We start from the raw sequence: 27516 nt of genomic DNA on the forward strand, positions 1-27516 counted from the left end.
GAGCTTTACAGTTCACTATCCTATCTTAAGATAAACTTTTCTAAATCAGAGGCCTTGGTGGTAGCGGTCTCGAATGAAATGATAAAGTTAATGAAATTAAATCACAAATTTTAATGGATGGACCAGTCCCTGAAGTACTTGGGGACCTGCATTACTGCCGATTTCTCATGTGTATATGAGCTTAACTGTTTGCCATTACTATGCGGTGTTCGGCACCTGCTGGAGAGATGGCATAAGGGACTACATTCTTGGTTCAGAAGGAGTAACATAATAAAAATGAAAATCCTACCAAAGTTCCTATACCTTTTTCAGGCTATACCCATTGCTATTCCTAGGATGTTTTTTAGGAATATCCACACATTACTCACAAAATTTATCTGGGCACATAGACATCCAAGGATCAGAAGGACACTCTTGACGCTACCAAAACAATATGGGGGGCTAGCGGGCCCTGATATGTATAAAAATTATCAGGCAGCTCATGTGGGCCGAATGATAGACTGGTGCTGACATGGTGATCTAAAGATCTGGCCAAGATTGGAGCAAGCACAGATTAGGGAATTACTGCATAGGGCACCGTGGTGCTTTAGAGATCTTCTACCTACAACCAAGTCACACCCAACTATAGGACCAACATTACGTATATGCCATAATCTTTTTTCCAAGGGTAAGTTATCCTCAAGAGATTCACCCTTGGTCCCAATATTGGGAAACCCACAATTCATACTAAGCCTACAGAAAGGATCCTTTGACAAACTGATTAAGCGGGGATTATATCAGGCTTTGCATTTCCTGAGACTAGGTTGTTGGCCAACGTTGCAGGAATTGACAGGTAGAAAGGGTCCTTTTCAATTCAATTTTTGGCGGGTGGCACAATTAAGATACTTTTTACACACTATGGGGCCTCCTGAGTCCTTGGACCGCAGCTTGCTGCCATTTGAGAAATGCTGTTCAGAAAATGGACCACTTTCTCAAGGATGTATGCGTTATTGATTAAACCATCGGAGAACTACCAGTTGCCCTTTTTGCGAAAATAGGAACTGGATCTGGGAAGGACCTTCTCAGAAGGCCAGAGTATTAATATAATACAATCCATATTTAAAACAGCGACCTGTACGAAAATGCAGGAAACAAATTATAAGATCATATCCCAATGGTATAGAACCCAGCTATACTCCAAAGATGTTTTCCGAACATATCGGATGGTTGCTGGCACTGCCAGGTGGAACGGGGGACTCTATTACACATTTTTTGGTCCTGTCCTAGAATTAAGAAATTTTGGAGAGAGGTATGGGAGATTACCCAAAAATTCAGTGATATTGAAATCCAGGAAGACCCGGCCTTCTTCCTATTGCATTTATCGGAAATCCCGGCTAAAACCTACAGGAAGTCTATGTGCCACCTATTAAATGCAGCTAAAGCATGTATTCCCCTTATGTGGAAACAGATGCAACCTCCTACAGTCGGTATGTGGCTTAGGAAGGTAGAGGAAGCAAACGGAATGGAAGATTTAATCTGGACATCCTGACAAAAACAAGGATTTTATATGAAAACATGGTCATCATGGAATTCTTTCGTCTCTTCGCAGAAGGGAAGAAAACTTATTGATGTGAGCCCCAGGAGATGAGGTCCTTTTCAAATCGAGAGAAGGGGGTATAGAATGGAAGGGAAAGGGGGAATTTTTTTTTTTTTTTTCTCTTGGGGGGGGGGGGGTAGAGTGGGGAGGGAGGGCCCTCCCTTTTTCCCCCTCCCTTTTTCCCTTTGTTAGACTCAGGGGGGGAGGGGGGTTATGATTGGGGTCTGGGTTTTTTTTGTTTTTTGTTTTTTTAGGGGGGGTAGTAAAGAAAGGGAGGGGAATAGTCTGATATTAGCTGCCATAGCCGAAATATTAGGAGGGGTAGTTGTTGCGCCGGATCCTAAGTCAGAGGTAGCGTCAACCCCTGACCGGGTTTAGGGTAACAACTTGGAAAGTAGAATTTAGATAAAGATACTTCTTACTTGATTTCCTTCTACTGCCCCGTACACACGGTCGGATTTTCCGACGGAAAATGTGCGATCGGAGCGTGTTGTCGGACATTCCGACCGTGTGTGGGCTCCATCGGACATTTTCTATCTGATTTTCCGACACACAAAGTTTGAGAGCAGGCTATAAAATTTTCCGACAACAAAATCCGTTCGCGTCAATTCCGACCGTGTGTGGCCAGTTCCGACGCACACAGTGCCACGCATGCTCAGAAGAAATTCCGAGACGGAACAGCTCGGTCTGGTAAAATGAGCGTTCGGAATGGATACAGTGCTTTCGTCACGCTGCAATGTTTTAAATAGTTTAATACAGCGCACTCTGTTCATCTTTATAATGTGAGAAGAATGAAGTAGTTTTGCTGCTCATATTCACACAGACTTCTCACAAACTTATTTCTTTATTACTTATCGGGATTCCCTCAATATATTTTGATTTGTCACATCTGACCAATTTTTTTTTGGTTGTTTTTAATTTTTTAATTTTTTTTTCAAGGCTGTTTTTTTTTTTTTTTTTTTGGGTTTGTATTTTTTCAAGGCTGTTTTATTTTTATTTTTTTTTGGTTTTTACTCCAGAATATTTTTGTGTGTGTTTTGTGTGTCAAGTTACCACAACACCATTGATATCTTGTATTATTTAATCTCAAAGAGATTGTTTGGTGTTGGTGTCCCTTGTTAATTTCACATTGTATTTTGAAATGTACCTGCCTCCTCACTAACAAACTGTCCTTTTTGAAGGAAAACACACATAGGTGAGTATAATTGAAACAAAAATTCCTTTATTAAGGGCTCACACAGAGGGAGGCAACGCTGGAGAAACAGCAGAAATTGGTGAAGCCTTTGACCCCCAGGGCAGACATCAATTCTTTTCCAGCAAAATTGGTGGCCTGAGGAGTCCATATGTAAGGGAGTACAATCTGGTCCAGAAGTCCCAGAGATCCTGAAAGCAGCAGATGACATCTGTGTCCCCAGGCTGTGGTCATACAAGAGACAGCATCTTTGGCCAGACCAGACTGAACCCAGGGCCATCACTCTCTGGTCTTCCTTCCACGCTTCCTTCCACGCTGTGGCTGTGGTGGTGGAGTTGTGGCAGGAGGAGGAGGAGGATGGTCCAACTCAATCACTTCGGTATTGGGTGTGATTTCGCCACTCACCCCTTTAGTTAGGACTTCATAAATAAGTTTCTCACACATGAGGCGTTGACCCTCCTGCATGCCCTTCAGTTTGGTGGCAGCCATGCAGGCAAAGGCCTCTTCAGGAGTGGGTAAGGCTCTGAGGGACGCAGAAGCCTCCTGAATGAGCCTGAGCGCTGAATCCTGCATGTGACTCCCCTTCCTGGGTCTTTTGTATGGAAAGCGGAGGGGAGGAACCTGCGATTCGGTCAGGCTCCGACTGGTCCCAGGCTTCTCCTGGCTGACACTTAGCCCCGCCTCCTCCTGGCTGCCACTAACCCCCGCCTCCTCCTGGCTACCACATTCCACAGCCTCCTCCTGTGTGCCACATTCCACAGCCTCCTCCTGGCTGAGGTCTTCCTGTGTATGAAAAAGGGACATAGTTTTAGTTTTTTCTTCATCAATCACACACAATTTTCATCTCATGATTGTTGCAAATTGAATGTTCACAAATATAACAGACTATCCTTCTGAGCCCAGCATTTTTCATTCTTGTCCCAAGTATTTTCGGCCACTACTGTCTATTGATATGTAAAACACGTTCTTAAATCAGCAATTAGTGATCAATAATAACATCTAGTAAACATCATTTATTTATTGACCAGAAATCTGTAGAAGAATGCTATACCTGACTCCATCTGGGCTCCTCCACTTCTTCCTGGCTGGAAGTCCCAGGTTGGACATCGGAAGCCTCAGCTGGGGTGGAAGGAAGAGTGGAAGGAAGGGTTGAGAGGGATTCCCTGACTCCAGTCTGGTCTGACAGAAAACTAAGTCTCTCATAGTACCACAGCCTGGGGACATAAATGTCATCTGCTGCAGCTCCGGATCTCTGGGAATCCGTGACCTTCTTGCTCTCCCTTAGATAAGTGCTCCTCAGGCCACCAATATTGGTTTTTAAATATGGGATGGTTGCCATGGGGACCACCGGCTTCCCCAACTCCAGCAGTTTCTCCAGCGCTGCCTGCCTCTTTTGTTTATGATTATAATGAGGATGTTTCACCTGCCACAGACAGGGCAGCTCCCTCTACTTGTCTATGAACAGGGGAAGGAAGTTGTGGTCATTGAAGCCATCCATTTTATCTGCAAAACACAACACGAGACAAACCCTAATGTCAGGCAAAACTCTCCTAATCTTGTTACAATATAGGCCTCAATCTAGAAGCAGTATAGGCCCAAGTTTAGATCTTACCTTCGTTCTCACGATCGGCGCCTCCGATACTCCTTCCTCCGCTCACAGATCGTACGTACTACCCACGTGTGTTACGCTTTATACACACTGCTCATGTGTGTAACTCCGCCTGCCCCTGACGTTCTTTCTAGTCTCTTCCCCACCCCTTTCTGTTCAGCGCAGTGGGGGAAGAGCACATGGCAGAGACACAGCAGGTGCATGCTAATTATAGCAACGAGGAGGAGGAGGAGGAAAGCCTGGAGCCAGAAACATCTGGATCCAGAAGGAGACGATTTAAGGCCTCAAATATGTCCTTTGGGGAGATGTTGGAGATGGTCAACATCCTGAAGAAGGCCGACTATGACGGGAAGTATGGACCTTACCCCAACCCCAATGTCAGAAAGGCCAAGATCATGGCGAAAGTGGTCAAGAGTCTGCACCGGAATTTCGGGGTACGACGATCAAAAGATCAGCTCAGGAAACGGTGGTCGGACCTCAAATTAAGAGAGCATGAGCAGTACAGAAAGATCCGGAGAGTGCTACAAAAAGTAAGTAGTTGTCCTGTGTTCCTATTCTTTTTATGTTTATTACGTTCGTGCTGCTCCATGTCCTTTTCTTAACTGTTATCCATTTCTAAATGTGAACTTTCATGTTCATGGGCACATTATTCGTTCGTATCAAACATTTTTCGTGCTGCCTAGAAAACACCATTCTTTTGGCCATATGCATTTGCCCACATTTTTTAGGGCCTATTTGTCTGAAACTAATTTGGTTGTGTAGATGTGTTTGTTACTAGAATGAAATGCAAAATAGATTCTGTGTAAGGAGAGGACACTCAGCAGCTGGTTACACATCTGGATGCTGGAGCACTAGTGTGGGACACAAGAACACCCTTTTTATTAGGGGTCCCATACAGGTGCTCCAGTGGATACTATAGGGGTGTCTCCATCTGTGAAGCTTGTACAAAACAGGTAAAGTATTGAAGCTTGACAAAGGACACTAAAAATTTTACATCTTGGAACTCTGCCAAAACAGACAATTGTACCCCACTTCCAAGCAATGTTTCATATTTATAGTTCTGCCATCAAATATATGTGTGCTAAGTATACCATTTTTTTTTGACATAGGGGAGAAAAGACTCGGAGGACACCCCTCATCCGAGGAGACCAGAGACCCCCCACCTCTGGAAGAAGGGGAAATCCACCCAAGCAACACAGAGCAGGAGGAGGAAGACGTGGAGGAAATTGGCACCACAACAGGTGAGTGTCTGCGACCACAGGCTCAGGTAAGAGATGGATGCCGGCATATTTAAAATACATGTTTTTTTTTGGTTTCTATCTTTTTAGGTGATCGTGATGTTGTGGATCCAGATCCTTTCACCTCGGAAAGTGCACAGATCCTCATCAGGGAGATCATGGGGTGTAATAGGGACTTGGAAAACATCAAGAAAAACATCAATGATGTTATTCAAAAAAATAAGAACATCACTGATGTTTTGGGGAGAGTTTAAAACCCCTCCAAATCCCTTTGTTTTTTGGTGTGCTACAATTTTTAAACTTTTTGTGTCAAATTGTAGAAAAGCCAAATTTTGAAGAGGCACACAGTGTGTCAACATGTGCTATCTGCCATCACGGGAGATCAATGTAGGCGTTTTGGGGGCGCAACCCCTTCCTCAATAATAAAGTAGCTGTGAGGAAGGGGTTGCACCCCCAAAACACGTCCCTTGATCCCCCGTGATGGCAGGTAGCACATGTTGATATTCGGCTATTTGTGTGCATCTTCAAAATTTGGCTTTTCCGGGGGTGACTTCACCCCATATGAACGCAATATCAAACACAGTTTGTAAATACTCATGTCTGATATTGCCTTCAAGTTCTACCAAATGTGAACTTTGTAAGTTCAAGATTTGTGTCTTTCTTGTTGGTTTTAAACATGCCTGTTTTATCTTAAATGGACATTTCTATTTCTAATGTGACTCCAAAAATTGTTATACAACAAACATGTTGGTTTGTTTTAAAAACCTTTTCTAAATGCACATGTGATTGTGCAGGTATTAAAAAGATAATCAAGAATGTGTGGATTATTGTCTCAACACTCCAACACTTTTGTGGTGCTCTAAGTGGTGTTTTCTGTGACAATGGGTGTTATTTCCTAAAGGCAAATCCACTTTGCACTACAAGTGCAGTTTCAAGTGCACTTGTAGTGCAAAGTGTCTTTGCCTTTAGTAAATAACACCCAACAGTGCTTTGTAAGGTTACACAATCACACCATTTTCAGGACTCACCACATTTCTGTCAGGGTCAGCTAAAACAAACACAAGCAGTCAATGTCACCAAAGATTTGCTTATTTTTTTTTTTATTTGAAAAAGGTTTTACACATTGTCTGGCATATTGATAGCCCCCCCTACCCGCAAAGTATTCAAGGTATCTTAGCCGGACATCACGGGCACTCATGGGGGGCAAGCCAGGATGGCCACTTTTAAGCGCCGTCAGGGTTGGTTCATTTTGCATTCCGGCCTTAGGCCCAACTGAGCTAGCATAGTTGGCAGAATGTTGCCGTAAAAAGTTGTGTAGAACACAGCACACCAGGTTGATATGATTCAGTTTGTACTCCGCCATATGTATGGGTGTAAGAAATAGGCGGAACCGGCTGGCCATGATTCCAAACGTGTTCTCCACCACTCTTCTGGCTCTGGCCAGCCGGTAATTAAAAACCCTCTGGTCCGGGGTGAGGGTCCTCATCGGGAATGGCCGCATAAGATGGTCCCCCAGCACAAAAGCTTCATCCGCAACAAAGACAAATGGAAGTCCTTCCACACTGTCTTCTGGAGGTGGCAAGTCCAAGCTGCCATTCTGGAGACGCCTGTAGAACTCCATCTGGGCGATGACTCCACCATCAGACATCCGGCCATTCTTCCCCACGTCCACATACAGAAATTCATAAGTAGCCGACACCACCGCCAACATCACAATACTATTGAACCCCTTATAATTATAATAGTACGACCCCGAGTTGGGTGGTGGGATGATGTAGACGTGTTTCCCATCAATTGCCCCTCCGCAGTTAGGAAAGTCCCACCGCTGGGCAAAGTGGGAGGCCACAGTCTGCCATTCCTGTGGCGTGGAAGGAAACTGTGGAGTAAAAAAAAAATCAAATTAGTCTTTTTGCACATAAACATGGAAAGCAGATTAGACACAAACATCAAGATACCATTTATTTATGGGAAATTTTTAAAGACCAAAGTATAAGGTACACCTATCAGATTTCCCCCCCCCATGGGCAATTTCTAACATTATAGGGGGGGGACTCTTGGACAGGTAACCCTCTCCACTTCATTGAGAGATGAATGCCTATATAATGTGTATTACTTTGAACAGACCCTCCTTAGTTACACTATTGGCAGCCCACTAGACAGGTAAGAAGTGTCATAATACAAAGATATAAATACACACTGTACACATTTGAGCACATTTGGACATTCTGCTATTACCTATCAAGATAATAATAGGATACCAAAACTTTAAACAGTACCATTTGAAAGTATTCAGGCAGGCCCTTGCACTACATGCTTTTGGGAACTCATCCATAAATCTGACCACAAAAGAGATGGCTATAGTGTGTATGGGTTTGGCAAAGTCAGCAGATAGATGATTGAGGATAGATAGAGAATTGGTATCAGCTGACTTAGCAGTTGGGGGGAGGGAGGGTTCCAAATGATTTGGGGTGTTTGGGGTAAAGCACTACTGTGGAGCTGATAAAATACATTGTTAAGTGACTACATGAGGTGAATATATGGCCAGGAGACCATGCTGGGGAGGTAAGTGAAGGCAAATATGTATGAAGGCCAAAAAAATTATTACATAAAAATCCAGCATGAATGAGAACAAAGGGGACATTCACAGCATATTACAGTCATGGTAATTAGGGAATGAGGAAAGAAATACAATATATTAGCAAACATTATATACAATAAAATGTGATATTAAAGGATAAAAATCTTACCTTAATATACTCCTTCTGCAGGACCTGGATGATGGCAGAACAGGTCTCTGGGATAATGATCCCCAGAGCCTGGGGGGAGATGCCTGTCGAGAACTTCAAGTCCTGCAGACTTCTCCCCATCGCCAAGTACCGCAGGGTGGCGACGAGCCTCTGCTCCGGAGTGATGGCTTGCCTCATGCAGGTATCCTGCCTGCTGATATAGGGGGTCAGCAAAGCCAACAAACGGTGAAATACGGGGTCCGTCATCCTGAGAAAGTTCCTGAAATCATCAAGATTATTCTCACGGATCTCAAGGAGCAAAGGCATATGACAGAACTGGTCATGCTGGAGCAACCAATTCTTGGTCCATGAACTCCTCCCCACCCTGTTCATGGACTGGACTTGTGTCAAGGTCAGGACCCCAACACCAAGCCCCCGCACAGCACGAACTCTACAAGGAGTATGTATACGCAACATGGCTAGAAAACGGTCGGCTGCTCAGAACGAAGTAACAGAACGCACTGAAGAACAGCAAGGCCTGTGAAGAGCGACCTGAAAAACAGTAACGAACGAACAAGAACAGAATGACAAGAGTCACGCGACACTTGCTGCACGCACTGAAGAGCAGATACAAACCCACAAGCAGAAACTGAACAGCAGAAAACGATCTGAAAACCACAAGTCTGAAAAAGCGCGAATCGTCTCTCACCAAACTTTTACTAACACGAGATTAGCAAAAGGAGCCCAAAGGGTGCCGCGCTTGGTTCTGAACTGGCCTTTTCTAGCCTCGTCGTACGTGGTGTACGTCATCGCGTTCTTGGCAATCGGAAATTCCGACAACTTTGTGCGACCGTGTGTACGCAAAAAAGTTTGAGCCAACATCCGTCGGAAAAAATCCATGGATTTTGTTGTCGGAATGTCCGATCAATGTCCGATCGTGTGTACGGGGCATAAGGATAACGGCAAGTTTAAATGGTGTTGGATTTAAAGATGTACAATTAAATAAAGTGTAAATATCGCGCTCAGACACAAACTCAATCAGCAAAAAAGCAGCAACAATAAACCATCTAATACCTAATGGTGCTAATAAATACAAATGTGAAAAAGTTGCGCTACATTAAACCATTTCTCTATAAAAGAAATGCTATAAACCAGTGACATACAAAAATCAAGGACACGCCCAGATCAAGGGTGCACCCCAACACCCTAAATTCCTTCTGGTGATGGGTACATAAATGAATAGTGAAATTAACCAGATGGCAACAAATTGAAATAAATCATATGCAAGACAAATAAATAAATAAATAAGTAATGTCCATATGAAAATTAAATATAGTGAGCAGCGTCTTCCTTAAATGTGATACAAAGGTATGTGAGTATGTAATTCACAGCGGGTGTCAGGAACCAAATAATCAGCCTTATTCTTTGATGTCCACAAATGAGAGACAACTTTAAACATCTTTAAAAAATTGCAGCCTTTTATTGGGTCTAAAAGCACATGAATACATTTTTGTAATAAACCTTTTTTATGTATTTCTTTTTTTAAATAATTTCTTTATTTTATTTTATCAAAGGAAAATAAACAGCCTTTTCCATGATTAGCATACAGCATATACATACATGCAGCCAAGAACATATCTTTAAAACCAAATGTGAAAAAGCTGCGCTACATTAAACCATTTCGCTATAAAAGAAATGCTATAAACCAGTGACATACAAAAATCAAGGACACACCCAGATCAAGGGTGCACCCCAACACCCTAAATTCCTTCTGGTAATGGGTATATAAATGAATAGTGAAATTAACCAGATGGCAACAAATTGAAATAAATTATATGCAAGACAAATAAATAAATAATGTCCATATGAAAATTAAATATAGTGAGCAGCGTCTTCCTTAAATGTGATACAAAGGTGAAAGGTATGTGAGTATGTAATCCACAGCGGGTGTCAGGAACCAGATAATCAGCCTTATTCTTTGATGTCCACAAATGAGAGACAACTTGTAAAACTCTGTATATGATAACCCTTACCGGAACCGGTGGACCCCCTAAAGAGCGGGGTCATACGAGCAGACAGATTAAGCCCTCTGCGGGGACAATTGAATCCTCTGGTATCTCGAATCCTTTAGTTGCCTTGAGCGGTCAGCAAGGGTTTCACCAAGTAGCAATAAATGCTTATCAGCTGGATGTCGCCAATCTGAAAAGAAAAGCACACTCGGGCTCCCAGTCACGAGTGAGCAAACAGAGAGGGACTCCAGTCGTGTAGTAGGTTAAAATGAAAATCTTTAATGCTAACTAAATAGACAAAGCTCACAAGACAGCATGTACAGAGATAGTGTACAGAGATATTGTACAGAGATATTGCATAGAGGTGCATACATAAGTAAAAAGCTGGCTAGCTAAAACAGTCAATAAAAAGCACCGGTGTACCGGGTCACATGTAGCGTGATTGCGTCAGCACAACGCGCCGCCCTACATATTTCGCAATACCTTGCGTCTTCCTGGGGCACGGTCGACATGCTGACACATCACTCAAATAGTATCCATTTGGGACCAAGCCTCACTTTCACTCCAAATTTGTATTGGCTGTGATAGGGACCAAGCCTCGCTATTGCTCAGGAACCAAGCCTCGCTTTCACTCCCAAAGCACATAGGCTAAAAAGGAAATCAAGCCTCATTATCACATGGGCAACATATTGGAGCACAGAGACCACGTGGACCACAAAGACGGTACCAAGCCTCAATCTGGGACTCCAGCATAACGTACCAGAGCAAAACCATAATATGAGATACATAAAAATCACATCATATTGTCTTTATATTAAACAGAACTAAATTGCATTGAAAACATACTGCAGCACATTTAATACCAGAACAAAGGATACAAAATATATGAAATAATAAAAAGTTAAAAATAAGGAAAAAAGGGGGAATACTTTAAAACGAAGGGTATCTATAGAGACAGTTCCATGAGCTGAACGCTCATAAATAGGCATACAGACATACCACCAAAGAGTGGTAGGCCATACAATTAAACAGTAATCAGGTGTTCTTATGAGTTATCAATAAACGCATTAATTTCTATATCTGTATTCAAACCATAAGGTTTGAGACATCCCATTTTGTATATCCAGCTCATTTCAAGCTTTAAAAGGGCACGCCTCTTTGGTCCCCCTCTTCAAGGAAGTTTAAGCCTCTCTAACCCTATCATAGAGATACCTTTAGGGTTTTGTTGGTGAATCTCCAGATAATGTCTGGAAAGAGGATGACCCTTAAAGCCTCTTTTAAAGTTTTAGCTAGCCGGCTTTTACTTATGTATGCACCTCTATGCAATATCTCTGTACAATATCTCTGTACACTATCTCTGTACATGCTGTCTTGTGAGCTTTGTCTATTTAGTTAGCATTAAAGATTTTCATTTTAACCTACTAAACGACTGGAGTCCCTCTCTGTTTGCTCACTCGTGGCTGGGAGCCCGAGTGTGCTTTTCTTTTCAGATTGGGGACATCCAGCTGATAAGCATTTATTGCTACTTGGTGAAACCCTTGCTACCCGCTCAAGGCAACTAAAGGATTCGAGATACCAGAGGATTCAATTGTCCCCGCAGAGGGCTTAATCTGTCTGCTCGTATGACCCCGCTCTTTAGGGGGTCCACCGGTTCCGGTAAGGGTTATCATATACAGAGTTTTACAAGTTGTCTCTCATTTGTGGACATCAAAGAATAAGGCTGATTATCTAGTTCCTGACACCGGCTGTGGATTACATACTCACATACCTTTCATCTTTTTATTACATTTAAGGAAGACGCTGCTCACTATATTTAATTTTCATATGGACATTATTTATTTATTTATTTGTCTTGCATATAATTTATTTCAATTTGTTGCCATCTGGTTAATTTCACTATTCATTTATGTACCCATCACCAGAAGGAATTTAGGGTGTTGGGGTGCACCCTTGATCTGGGTGTGTCCTTGATTTTTGTATGTCACTGGTTTATAGCATTTCTTTTATAGCGAAATGGTTTAATGTAGCGCAACTTTTTCACATTTGGTTTTAAAGATATGTTCTTGGCTGCATGTATGTATATGCTGTATGCTAATCATGGAAGAGGCTGTTTATTTTCCTTTGATAAAATAAAATAAAGAAATTATTTTAAAAAATAAATAAATAAAAAAGGTTTATTACAAAAATGTATTTATGTGCTTTTAGACCCAATAAAAGGCTGCAATTTTTTAAAGATGTTTATGTGTTTGTTGTTTAATTTATTTACCCTTTTTATTTCAGGGGGTTTTAAATATTTTTATTAAAGGGGTGTTTATGGGGTCTGCAATCCCATGAGCTGGAACTATTTTTTTTAGATGTAACTGCCCCCTGGTAATGTTCAGACTTGGTAACAGCAGTATGGCAGTAACAGATGCCACTATGCAGCCATTCATATAATTTATATACATCTGTAGATACCATTTGTTTATTTTTATAATCAGTGACAGCAATCTCTCGTTAAATTACCCAGCTGATGCTTTCTCTGTTCAAATGCATCCACAGTAGCAAATAAGGTGCGAGGAAAACGTATGAAAAGCTTGGTTCTGAAAAAAACATAAATACAGCACATTTAGCACAAGGGATATACCTTGATATATGGATCCTAAAATGTTATCTTAAAGTTATATCTACAATTATTTTTGTGGCTTACCTTCCAAGTTTGTACTCATTGGGTTGGTATCCAATGTACTTCACCAATCTCTCTACACCTTCATGGGCAGATCCAGCCCAACTAGGCCAGGTATATGGACACAGGGATTTATACCTAGGTACATGTGAACGACACTTATTAGTACGAAGTATTCTTGTCTGCAAATATTTCAGCACTGCTAATGCAATAACACATTTTATGTAAATTGGAACCTAAGAACAAAAAAAATCATATTTTGTATTTGCCAATACTGTAGATTCATGACAAATCCTGTGAGCTTTAAATTTCTTGGTCTTAGTGAATTTATGTGCAAATCGGCATGAGCCTTTTTTTTCATATAATGTACTACATGGCCTTTGCACTGTGGTCAGTCAAAAGGGCCAATAAGGATTTTGAATTAGCCAGCTCCCTCACTATAAAAGTGGGGCTCAAAGCAGCCATAATGTCAGTATATTGGAAGTTGTAGGGTAAGCTGACAAACTGCATAGGAAGAGATGAGTTAGGGTTAGTAGAAAACTATGCTTTACAGCTACAGTGGGGCAAAAAAGTATTTAGTCAGCCACCAATTGTGCAAGTTCTCCCACTTAAAAAGATGAGAGAGGCCTCTAATTGTCATCATAGGTATACCTAAACTATGAGAGACAAAATGTGGAAACAAATCCAGACAATCATATTGTCTGATTTTTGAAAGAATTTATTTGCAAATTATGGTGGAAAATAAGTATTTGGTAAATATCAAAAGTTCATCTCAATACTTTGTTATATATCCTTTGTTGGCAATGACAGAGGTCAAACATTTTCTGTAATGCCCCGTACACACGGTCGGATTTTCCGATCGGAGCGTGTTGTCGGAAATTCCGACCGTTTGTGAGCTCCATCGGACATTTTCCATCGGATTTTCCGACACACAAAGTTGGAGAGCAGGAGATAAAATTTTCCAACAACAAAATCCGTTGTCGGAAATTCCGATCGTGTGTACACAAATCCGACGGACAAAGTGCCACGCATGCTCAGAATAAATAAAAAGATGAAAGCTATTGGCCACTGCCCCGTTTATAGTCCCGACGTACGTGTTTTACGTCACCGCGTTTAGAACGATCGGATTTTCCGACAACTTTGTGCGACCGTGTGTAGACAAAACAAGTTTGAGCCAACATCAGAAAAAATCCTAGGATTTTGTTGTTGGAATGTCCGAACAAAGTCCGACCGTGTGTACGCCCTATAAGTCTTCACAAGGTTGTCACACACTGTTGCTGTTATGTTGGCCCATTCCTCCATGCAGATCTCCTCTAGAGCAGTGATATTTTGGGGCTGTCGCTGGGCAACACGGACTTTCAACTCCCTCCAAAGGTTTTCTATGGGGTTGAGATCTGGAAACTGGCTAGGCCACTCCAGGACCTTGAAATGCTTCTTACGAAGCCACTCCTTCATTGCCCAGGTAGTGTGTTTGGGATCATTGTCATGCTGAAAGACACAGCCACGTTTCATCTTCAATGCCCTTGCTGATGGGAGGAGGTTTGCACTGAAATTCTCATGATACAGTACATGGCCCCATTCATTCTTTCATGTACACAGATCAGTCGTCCTGTTCCCTTTGCAGAGAAATAGCCCCAAAGCATGATGTTGCCACCCCCATGCTTCACAGTAGGTATGGTGTTCTTTGGTTGCAACTCAGCATTCTCTCTCCTCCAAACACGACGAGTTGTGTTTCTACCAAATGGTTCTACTTTGGTTTCATCTGACCATATGACATTCTCCCAATCCTCTTCTGGATCATCCAAATGCTCTCTAGCAAACCTCAGATGGGCCCGAACATGTACTGGCTTAAGCAGGGGGACACGTCTGGCACTGCAGGATCTGAGTCTCTGGCAGCGTAGTGTGTTACTGATGGTAGCCTTTGTTACGTTGGTCCCAGCCCTCTGCAGGTCATTCACTAGGTCCCCCTGTGTAGTTCTGAGATTTTTGCTCACCGTTCTTGTGATCATTTTGACCCCACGGGGTGAGATCTTGCGTGGAGCCCCATATCGAGGGAGATTATCAGTGGTCTTGTATGTCTTCCATTTTCTAATTATTGCTCCCACAATTGATTTCTTCACACCAAGCTGCTTGCCTATTGCAGATTCAGTCTTCCCAGCCTGGTGCAGGTCTACAATTTTGTTTCTGGTTTCCTTTGATAGCTCTTTGGTCTTCACCATAGTAGAGTTTGGAGTGTGACTGTTTGAGGTTGTGGACAGGTGTCTTTCATACTAATAACAAGTTCAAACAGGTGCCATTAATACAGGTAATGAGTGGAGGACAGAGGAGCCTCTTAAAAAAAGAGGATACAGGTCTGTGAGAGCCAGAAATCTTGCTTGTTTGTAGGTGACCAAATACTTACTTTCCACCATAATTTGCAAATAAATTCTTTCAAAAATCAGACAATGTGATTGTCTGGATTTGTTTCCACACTTTGTCTCTCATAGTTGAGGTATACCTATGATGACAATTACAGGCCTCTTTCATCTTTTTAAGTGGGAGAACTTGCACAATTGGTGTCTGACTAAATACTTTTTTGCCCCACTGTATATGCATGCTAGATGTTTTTGCAGCTGCTTCTAGGGGCGTCTGGCATTTTTGTTTTTTTTTCTTGCCTCTAAACTCCCCTGTTAGCCTATGTGTCCATGCTCACATAGGTTTTTAGCAGCATTTAGTGGCAGGGGCTTTTGGAAGCAGAAAAAAAAGTGCCAATGCATCCAGGAGCAGCAGAGTTTGGGCAGAAAAAGCGTTTGATGCTTGTAAATGCATGTAAACGCTTGTTAACGCTAGCCATGTTTAGCGCTTGAGCGTTAATTAATTTCAATGGGCAGAATAAATTATTATTCTGGCCAATGAAATGAATTAATATCCAAGCGCTTGATGCCTGTAAACTTGCCTGGACACTTTTACAAGCATCAGGCTTTTTTTGCCAAAACGCTGCTGCCAGGAGGAAGGGTACCCAGGAGTGTTTTGTTTGCAAAATGTCCTGTGTTCATGTACAGTTGTGCATATAAGTTTACATACCCTGGCAGAATTTATGTTTCTTGGCCATTTTTCAGCGAATATAATGATAACACAAAAACATTTATTTCACTCATGGTTAGTGTTTGGCTTAAGCCATTTATTATCAATCGTGTTTACTCTTTTTAAATCATAATGGCAACAGAAACTACACAAATGACCCTGATCAAAAGTTTACCTACCATGGTGATTTTGGCCTGATAACATGCACACAAGTTGACACAAATGGGTTTGAATGGCTATTAAAGGTAACCATCCTCACCTGTGATCTGTTTGCTTGTAATTAGTGTGTGTGTGTATAAAAATTCAATGAGTTTCTGGACTCTTGACAGACCCTTTTCATCCAGTGCTGCACTGACATTTCTGGATTCTGAGTCATGGGGAAAGCAAAAGAATTGTCAAAGGATCTGTGAGAAAAGGTAGTTGAACTGTATAAAACAGGAAAGGGATATAAAAAGATATCCAAGGAATTGAGAATGCCAATCAGCAGTGTTCAAACTCTAATCAAGAAGTGGAAAATGAGGGGTTCTGTTGAAACCAAACCACGATCAGGTAGACCAACTAAAATTTCAGCTACAACTGCCAGGAAAATTGTTCGGGATGCAAAGAAAAACCCAGAAATAACTTAAGGTGAAATACAGGACTCTCTGAAAACATGTGGCGTGGCTGTTTCAAGATGCACAATAAGGAGGCACTTGAAGAAAGATAGGCTGCATGGTCGAGTCGCCAGAATAAAGCCATTACTATGCAAATGGCCTACAATACGCCAAACAGCACAGAGACAAGCCTCAAACCTTCTGGCACAAAGTCATTTGAAGTGATGAGACCAAAATTGAGCTTTTTGGCCACAACCATAAATGCTACATTTGGAGAGGAGTCAACAAGGCCTATGATGAAAGGTATACCATTCCTACCTTGAAACACAGAGGTGGATCACTAATGTTTTGGGGATGTGTGAGCTACAAAGGCACAGGAAATTTGGTCAAAATTGATGGCAAGATGATCAAAAAATACTGGAGGAACATTTGCATTCATCAGCCAGGAAGCTGCGCATGGGACGTACATGGACATTCCAACATGACAATGATCCAAAACACAAGGCCAAGTCAACCTGTCATTGGCTACAGCAGAATAAAGTGAAGGTTCTGGAGTGGCCATCTGAGTCTCTTGACCTCAATATCATTGAGCCCCTCTGGGGAGATCTCAAACGTGCAGTTCATGCAAGACAGCCCAAGAATTTACAGGAACTGGAGGCTTTTTGCCAAGAGGAATGGGCAGCTTTACCATCTGAGAAGATAAAGAGCACCATCAACAAATACCACAAAGGATTTCAAGCTGTCATTGATGTTAAAGGGGGCAATTGTTTGAGATCTCCCCAGAGGGGCTCAATGATATTGAGGTCAAGAGACTCGGATGGCCACTCCAGAACTACCCAAATGACCCTGATCAAAAGTTTACATACCCCAGTCCTTAATACTTAAGAACTGGGGTATGTAAAATTTTGATCAGGGTCATTTGGGTAGTTTCTGTTGCCATTATGATTTAAAAAGAGTAAACACATTTGTTTGATAATAAATGGCTTCAGCCAAACACTAACCATGAGTGAAAGAAAAGTTTTTGTGTTATCATTCATATTCTCTGAAAAATGGCCAATAAATCATAAGTTCTGCCAGGGTATGTAAACTTATAAGCACAACTGTATATAACGAGCTGCTGCTTACCTGTGTGAGGTATCCATGTCTGCAAGTGCAGTGCAGCAGAAAGCTCCTGTCAGCTACAACACATGTGAATGAATCCTTCATTCAAAATGTCCTGTGTGCATGAGGCCTAAATGCTGGCTCTTTGGGCAGTCACCCCCTTTGCTGCCTCTTTTGCTCTCAACTCTAGTTTAGTTGATTTGAAGGCACCTGTCATATGTATATGCTGTTCTGTCCATAGCAAACTTTTTTTTTTTTACTGCAAGGCTTTCTTTAAAAAAAAGTACTTTTGCCTGAGAGGACTGAAATTGTGCAGTGTTCATTTCTTTTGGGGGTATATTGGTTTATAGTTCATGTTTGTATGGCCTTTCTTTAGGTTGAAGTGTTCTAAGCAAAGTGAATATTGGTAATGTGTTCACTTCAAATGCCTAATTGTGTGGGAGGGAAATGTAAAAACAAGATATTTGCTAACGCATGATTTGGTATTTTGCATTTAATTCGCTGGGCAATCGAAAGCCAGTGGATTAGCCAGTGGATTAGCAGAGAGGGGTGGCAGACATCTAGCAGTTGGTATGTGGCTAATTTTTTGCATCGTTCCTCTAACACCAGTAGCAGCAAGATCTCACATCTCCATTCATACAGACACTATTTTTTCTTTCTAATCATAATAGTTTCTTTCACCCTGCCATTCATTCAAAGTGATACAAGTGTGCGCTAAGATGCTTGTCTCATTTCTCCTTACATTGTGTCTTTTCGTGATCTCAATACCATTCCCAGCAAGTCCGAAATCTCTTTATGTTTTGTTTGCTTGCCAATATTGTGTACCTATACGCCATTTTTCTTGTATTTTCGTACAGTGTAATTGGAGTAGAGGAGTAGTCAAGGAGTGTTACTTGTTATGTTTATAAAGCTTTCAAGAACTTCAGATTTTCTGGTATTTTAGGGAAAAGTATTACATCTTATACATCATATTTGACAACCAGAATATCGATGATAAATACACAGTTACTCCAAGAATGAGATCTTGCTTGAAAAAATAATTTACGGGGGGGGCAGGAGGCGGAGCCTAGCGGAGCAGACATGCATTGTTAGAGCTCCACACCGCTGAGGAGAGAAGAGAAGGACAAAGCGGAGCCTGCAGGCTCAAAAGGTATCCATTTGAACCTTTTTGCCCCAGGGAACAAACTGTGAAAGTTTGGGCAGGAAATATGGTACTGGGAGGAAACTGTGGCAGAAATAAAAATCACCTCACAAAGAGCTCACAGGCACTCACTGCAGCTGAAGCAGCTCCAGTCACCTCACAAGATACAGCATCAGGGCGCTCTCACAGACAGAAAATGTCACAGCAAGACTCTCCATTTGAGTCAGATACAGAACAAATCCTCTCACAAACTTCTCCACAAGCCTCCTCAGTATCCCCAGTAATATTATTACAATTTGAAAAGATGCTTCATAAGGCTTTAAAACAAACCTCAGACCAAATAACAAAAAGCCTAACCAAAGAAATAAGAGAGCTGGGAAACCGCACCGCAGCCTTAGAAATAAAAATGGATGAAATTGAAATTACAACCCAAGAAAATGTAACAGAATTGGAACAATTAAAAAAGGAGAATTTAATACTTCAAACTAAGCTCGAAGATTACGAAAATAGAGCCAGACGTTCAAACTTGCGCATAAGGGGAATACCTGAAACTGTGACAGACCTGCAATCTACTATTACTGCTCTATTACAAGAACTAAAGCCAGATATCCCTATTGAACGTTTAGAACTGGACAGAGTACACAGAGCCCTCACAGCCAAAAAGAAAGATGGACCCCCACGTGATATAATCACAAAATTTCATTATTACAGAACGAAAGAACAAATACTAATTGCTGCAAGAGAAAAAAAGGAACTTAATTTTCAAGGACACAATTATCAAATTTTTGCTGACCTATCCCAACTTACCATTACTAAAAGACGATCCATGAAACCCCAACTAATGGAACTGCAACGCCACAACATTATGTATCAATGGGGCTTCCCCTTTTCAGTCAGATTTAACTACCAAGGTACAATTTACAGAAGCAGATCAGCAGATGAACTACAACAAACCCTTTTAAAATTAAATCTGACAGAACCCACAAGCAGCAACACTCCCACACGCAGAAGAATGGCATCATCTTCACCTTCAGGCAGCACCCAGAAAATTTCAGAACAAAATGGGAATCATCATTCTCACAAAAGAGGCCGTTATGCCACATCATCCATGGACCAAGAAGATTCAATGGACTGACATCCTAATTCCTGATATCTCTTCATTTATTATACTAAGAGATGGTTCTCTATAAAAAACCTATATTTATAACTGAATGTAACTGCATTCTGATAGTCACACACTGTGTGGGATCATGTTACATTCCAGTTTTATTTCTTATTACTTCTGATTCATATAGCCTTAGAATATATAAGTGAAATAAGGAAATTCTTGTTCAGTTATATATTATCAGGTAATAACAATAGATTTATTACTTTTTAGGACAAATATGTTCAATAATCCAGAAGTAATGGAAGCGTTTTCTTTCTTTTCTTAAAACAAATATATTATTACCTAACTAGTTCCTAGAATTATGTTTTTGTTTATTCTAATCTGAAGCAATACAACCTCAATTTTATGAGTTAACATATCTAAACAGTTACATATGAATAAAATATGTAATTGTTTACTCTAAAAGGGTTAAAATCCCAAAATAATTCAAACTGTCTTCATCAATACCAAAGTTATTAACAGTACCTTTCTAACTGAATTATTTAGCCTAGGGCAAGACTAACCATATACAACCACCCTGGAATAAATAATTTCAACAAAAACTATATTCTGCACTCCAATTAATGAAACATCATTTTGATGTCTTTTGACATAGCACTTCTCTCCTGTAAGCGGAAGAACCGTGTACCCCCATTAGCCCTCCTCATTCTCCCAACCATATTATGTGGGAGTGTGACGAAGGCACTTATTCCCCTGAGAGAGATATTTATTCTCTTTCACGGGTAAATTGTGATTACTTGCAAAAAATAATTTATACAATGTATCATCTAATCTCATATGTTTTTTGTTTACTCTTTACTCCAGAATTCACTGGTTTCTTTTCTATCTATTCATCTCTTCAGTCCACACAGGTTGATCTGCGCAGTCAGCTCTGCATAACAAAAAGTAAGTCAAAACTATTTGATCTGTTGCCATGGCACCACTGAATATACTTTCCCTGAATGTTCAGGGAATAAATGTCCCTCAAAAAAGGACCAAAGCCTTCCGTACTTTCCATAACAAGAAGGCTCACATAGTATGCCTCCAAGAAACACACTTCACCAAAGATTCTACTCCAAAATATATTTCTCCTTTTTATCAACAAATTTACACGGCTTCTGCCTGTACCAAGCAAAGGGGAACTCTAATTGCATTTCACCGATCCACACCATTCACCTTATCATCAGAAATTAAAGACCCAGAAGGTAGATACCTGATACTCATGGGTTATATAATGGATACAGCAATCACGGTGATTTCCTACTACGCTCCTAACAAACAACCTACACCATTCCTCTCACATATATTACAAGTGATTAATACACACAAAATAGGAACAGTGATAATGTGTGGGGATTCGAACCAGGTCCTCCTCCCATTTCTAGATAAATCACCTTTTACACCATCCAAAATAACCTCTAGATTACCTTTTTCTCAACTTCTTTCCAAATACAATCTGGTAGATTCATGGAGAGAAAGTAACCCAATGAAAAAGAAATTCACTTATTTCTTGCACCCTCATCAAACCTTCACCAGAATAGATCATATTTTTCTAACAATAGGAATGATACCAGAAATTATTGCATCAGATATAATTCCGATTCCGTGGTCTGACCATAATGCAGTATACACTACTATAGCCTCAGCTATACCAAAAGCGCATGACCCAACGTGGTACTTACCGGACATAATGCTCAAACACCCACTACATCAGATGGCCATTGAACAAGCTTTAAAGGAATACATATCAATTAATAATACAACAGACATCTCCCCAATAACACTGTGGGAAGCTCATAAGCCTGTCTTGCGTGGTACAATACAAAGACAAATGGCCCTATTTAAACGGGAACGCAAAAATCTAGCAAAAAAACTAGAACTCAATTTTAATGCAGCCTACGTATCATTTCAAGATAATCCATCTCAGAGTACAAAATCTCATCTGGAAAAATCTAGATTGGAATACGATCTATTTCAGTTGATAAATCCCTCAAACGCTCCAAACACAATTTCTACATGAATACAAACAAACCAGGTACATATTTGGCTCGGGCATTAAATTCAACTAACAAATCTTTCAAACCAATACGTTTGAAATTATCAAAAAATGTTTACACTTGTAATCCAGTCAAAATAGTCCATAAATTTCACTCACATCTCGCAACTTTATACAAGACAAACAATGAATTTAATCCTACAGAGGCTGAATCCTTCTTCTCAAAAATAACCTTACCTGAGTTATCTCAGAATCAAAAAAGCAGTTTGGATGAGCCTATAACTATAGATGAAGTTGCTAACGCCATAAAAGACCTAAAACTTAACAAAAGACCAGGCCCAGACGGCTACTCGGCTTTATACTATAAAACATTCTCAGAAATTCTCTCTCCCATTCTCACTGAAACTTTTAACAAACTTCTAGATGGACATTCTTTTCGGCAAGAAACACTAATGGCAATTGTTTGTATGATCCCAAAACCCCTTTCTGATGATACTTCCTGTGTGAATTATCGGCCTATCTCTTTGTTAAACCTCAATATTAAATTATTAGCAAAAATAATAGCAAAACGCCTCAATAGCATTATAGGAAAATTAATACATAGAGATCAAGTAGGCTTCATGCCAAATAGACAGGCAGGCGATAATATACGCAGGGCAGTGTTATTGGCACATATTGCTAAAAAACGGAAAATCCCTTTATGTTTTCTATCTCTCGATATTAAGAGGGCATTTGACACAGTATCCTGGCAATATATGCAATATTCATTACAAAAATGGGGTTTTGGACCCCACTTTTTAACATGGATCAAAGCATTATATAATAAACCCAAAGCCTATATAAAATATGCTGGATACAAATCTGAAGCCTTTAATATCGAAAGAGGTACCCGACAGGGTTGCCCATTATCTCCCTTATTATTTGCCCTTATACTCGAACCCATGGCCCAATACATCAGAACAAACCAAACTATAACTGGCATTGAAGTAGGAGGTATTACACACAAATTATGTATATTTGCAGACGATATATTACTTTTTCTATCATCACCACAGGTCTCTGGTCCTAACTTAATACCAGCTCTTGATGGATTTGCAGCCCTATCCGGCCTTATGATTAATCCTAAGAAATGCCTAGTGCTTAATATTTCACTCACAAACATGGAATTGATCCCGGCTAGGGCTGCACTCCCATTCACATGGGCAGAAAAATCAATCCCATATCTTGGAATTCATTTAACAGCATCTCATTCTGACTTATTCTCAACCAATTATCCTCCTGTATTAAGACAGATCACAAATCTAATAAAACAATGGTCGCAACTTCCTTTATCCTGGATAGGGAAGATTAATGCAATCAAAATGACTATTCTACCCAAATTGCTTTATCTATTCAGAGTCCTCCCTATTCCAATTCCTTCCTATTTTTTGAGAATAGTACAAAAAAGAGCAACTTCGTTTATATGGGGCTCTTCTAAACCACGTATACCTATACACACACTACATCTTCCCAAAAATAAAGGAGGCCTGGGATACCCTAATTTTACTAACTACTACAGAGCAGCACATTTGGCCAGTCTGTCCAAATACCATGCAAAACAGGAAATCCCATTATGGGTATTTATAGAGGCTTCAGAAAATGACCCTCTATTAATATCAAATTTATTATGGCTTGATCCTAAAGACCGCTTTAAAATTCATAATCCCATAACTAAACACTTCTTATCTCTCTGGGATAAACTAAAAACCAAATATCAGTTACAATCTCCACACAATCCTCTCCTTTCTTTTATCAGAAATCCGGCCTTTTATCCGGCATGGATCTACCCAAATTCTTTTAAAGCTTGGACAACATCAGGCATTCAGACACTAAATGACTTCATAGCATCTAAATCATTCCTTTCATTCCCATCGCTTAGAGAAAAATATGATCTACCAAACTCTGAGATATTTAGATATCTCCAAATCAAAAATTTCTATACACCATTCCTAAAGGGGGATACACCATTATCCCAATTATCCATTTTTGAATCAATCTGTACAAAAGATCCATTTGCTAAAGGTACAATTTCATCACTTTATAATCAATTATATGGAGTAGCAAATCTTAATAGACCCTCTTACGTTCAGAGGTGGGAGGAGGACCTGGGACAAACTTTAGAAGACACGGACTGGTCTAACATATGGCTCACATCTAAGTCATCTTCACCCAACATCTTAGCACTGGAGACAAATTATAAAGTCCTAACTCGCTGGTACCTTGTACCCGCTAGAGTGGCAAAATATTCACCTAATACCTCAGCTCTTTGTTTTCGAGGATGCCCAGAAATAGGCACATATTTACACATATGGTGGACGTGCCCAGTAATCCAAACCTTCTGGAAGGAAGTCTTCGTGATTGCATCTAAAATATTTAAAAAAATAATACAACCAGATCCATATTTAACTTTACTTAATCTAAAACCGGAATGGTTAACACTCTCTCAATTCAAACTTATGATCCAACTAATAACGGCTGCAAAACAAACAGTGGCCAAGGCATGGAAATCTCCTACATTGGTACTAGCAGAAACAATTCACAGAATGAATAATACAATGTCCCATGCTAAGATGGTAGCCATCGATCAAAATCAAATTCCAAAGTTTGAAAAACTTTGGCATCCTTGGATAAAATAACAGTTCCTGTCAAACTTCAATGACTCTGTCCTGTTGCCATGGTAACAGATTAAATGACTTACAGAGACACCCATTCTAAGGCTTCAAAGAGAACTAAAAAGAATAATAAACTGACGAGCGGGACAACCTTGTGGACCATACCTCTACCTTTCAACCCTTTTTCTTCTTTCTCTTTCCTTTATTATCAGAATTTATTTGACCTATATACACTCTACTTGTAAACAATATGTATAGTAGGTATAAATCATTTAAATACCTACAAAAGTAACTAAGGAAATGATATATATATCTTTAATTTAGGTTTACGTGAACCCAGTGTTTAATATTTGAAATTTCATGATATTTACCTATATAAACCCTACTGTAAAACAATGAGCTTACTTTATAGATCCTTGTAAACTTACTTTATGTATCTTTATAACATTGTATACTCAATAAACTTCTTTTGACAAGGAAAAAATAATTTACAAGCCAATATTATTACTATTATTATTATTATTATTATACAGGATTTATATAGCGCCAACAGTTTGCGCAGCGCTTTACAACATTAGGGCAGACAGTACACTTACAATACAAATCCGTACAGGAGGGATCAGAGGGCCTTGCTCGTTAGAGCTTACAATCTAGAAGGGAGGGCCAAGTGGAAACAAAAGATAATAACTGTGGGGGATGAGCTGATGGAAAAAATGATAATACAGTTGTTAGGTGTGGGTAGGATAGGCTTCTCTGAAGAGCAGGGTTTTCAGGGATCGTCTAAAAGCTAGTAAAGTAGGAGATAAGCGGACAGATTGAAATGGTTTTTGGTAAAATTGCCAATTGTGACGTGTCACAGAAACTCAATTAATTAAACATTTTTAGTGCTATTATGCAGTCACAAAAGGATATGTGTTCCCATAGGACTTTGAAAGGCAGTAATCATAACTTGTATATAAAAAATGTAACAAAGCTTTATTTCACAAATAAAAAAAAAAGAACAAAGCTTAAAACCAACATGGCTGGTGTTTTTTTGTGTATACATAGCACAACATGTGAACAAATACCCACAAGCAATCACCACTAGGCAGCGTTACATAGTCATAAAGTTCAGGTACATTGCACCACAGTCCTCAAAGGGACATACATTCACACCCAACCCGTTTTGAGGTAATGCCTTTTTTTCTTTACCTCAGGGGTGTATGAAAAACCCTGGGTCTATAATTCAATCGTCAACATTGTTGAAAACTTGCAATTACATACCAAAATAAATTACCTTGTATGATACAACATTCACACATTCATGATGATTATCTTTGAGACCCAGGATTTTCCATACACTCCTGAAGAAGAAGACAATGGAATTAACCTGAAACACATTGGGTGTGGATGTATGCCCTTTGGGGACTGTGGTGTAATGTACATGAACTTTATGACTATGTAATGCTCCCTAGTGAAGGTCAGTTGTGGGTATTTTTCAATAGACATGTGCAATTCTTTCAGTTCAGAATTTGTTTTTTAACAAATTTTGACAAATTCGTTAATTCCGAAATTCCAGAATTTCCGAATTTTTCAATTTTCGAAATTTAGAATTTCCGAATTTTGAATTTCCGAATTTTCAAATTTCCAGAAATTCGGAATTCGGAAATTCAAAATTTCAGAAATTGGAAAACTGGAAATTTTGGAAATGGGAAATTTCGAAACTGGAAATTTCGGAAATTGGAAATTTCGGAAATTCGGAAGTTCGGAAATTCTTAATTAGGAAATTCGGAAATCCGAAAAATTAAAATGAAAATCTGAAAATTCAAAAGAATGAAAATCCGAAAATTCGACAACTCGAAAATCTGAAACGATAAATAACTAATAGTAACTATTAAATTGTAGGTATTGGAATTTCCTTTCAAATTTGGCTGTTAGTGAACGTAACGAATTATCTGAAATAATGAATGCCGTATCTAAGCGAATGGAACGTAAAGCTCTAATAATAGTAAATAACAATAATAATAATAAAACCTTTTTATTGTTATTATTTATTAAAAATTTGTTAAATTCCACTTGTTTAGATGCGGCTTTCTTTAATTTGGATAATTCGTAACTTCAGATATATTTGTATTCATTACGTTCACAAACAGCTAAATTTGAAAGGAAATTCCAATACCTATAATTTAATAGTTATTATTAGTTAGTAATTATTTCAAATTTTACAGATTTTCTTTTTTTTTTTTCAGATTTTTGAATTTTCGGGTTTTAGAATTTTTGAATTTCTGAATTTCGAATTCCAAAAATCTGGGAATTCGGAAATTCTTAATTCGGAAATTCGAAAATCCGAAATTTCGAATTTTCAAATTTCCGAAAAAAGCAAAAAAAGAATAAAGCAAAAACAAACACATTTTTTGTCAGTGCACATGTCTATTTTTTTAACATGTGTTCTGTATACACAAAAAAAAACACCAACCGTGTTGTTTTTAAGCTTGTTCTTTTTATTTATTTGTGAAATAAAGCTTTGTTACATTTTTTTTAAATACAAGCTGTGATTACTGCCTTTCAAAGTCCCTTGGGAAACATATCCTTTCTGATATTGCATATGGGGATGTGGGCAGTGTAATTTTGGATCTCTACACCATTATCAAATTGTATACATTCAAAATACTAACAACACCACAAGGCCATTCACAATTCTGCCCCAAGCTACATCACCAATCTTGTCTCCAAATATCAACCAAACCGTCTCTCTACTCCTCCCAAGACCTCCTGCTCTCTAGCTTTCTCCTCCCATGCTCATCTCCAGGGCTTCTACAAAGCCTCTTCC

At 39.8% G+C, this 27516-nt stretch overlaps 1 protein-coding gene across 1 annotated transcript in view; it reads right to left on the reverse strand.

Moving 5' to 3' along the window:
• The window catches only part of MYO1H (myosin IH), a 240169-nt gene that overhangs the window by 115278 nt on the left and 97375 nt on the right, over positions 1–27516 (reverse strand). Inside the window, exons 20-21 of the mRNA XM_073603280.1 lie at positions 13040–13153; positions 12856–12932 (exon numbers count right to left, since the gene is read on the reverse strand). Coding sequence (XP_073459381.1) covers positions 12856–12932; positions 13040–13153 — 191 coding nt within the window. The remainder of the gene's footprint in view (positions 1–12855; positions 12933–13039; positions 13154–27516) is intronic.

Source organism: Aquarana catesbeiana, linkage group LG01 (genome assembly GCF_042186555.1).
Source record: "Aquarana catesbeiana isolate 2022-GZ linkage group LG01, ASM4218655v1, whole genome shotgun sequence".
NCBI classification, from domain to species: Eukaryota; Metazoa; Chordata; class Amphibia; order Anura; family Ranidae; genus Aquarana; species Aquarana catesbeiana.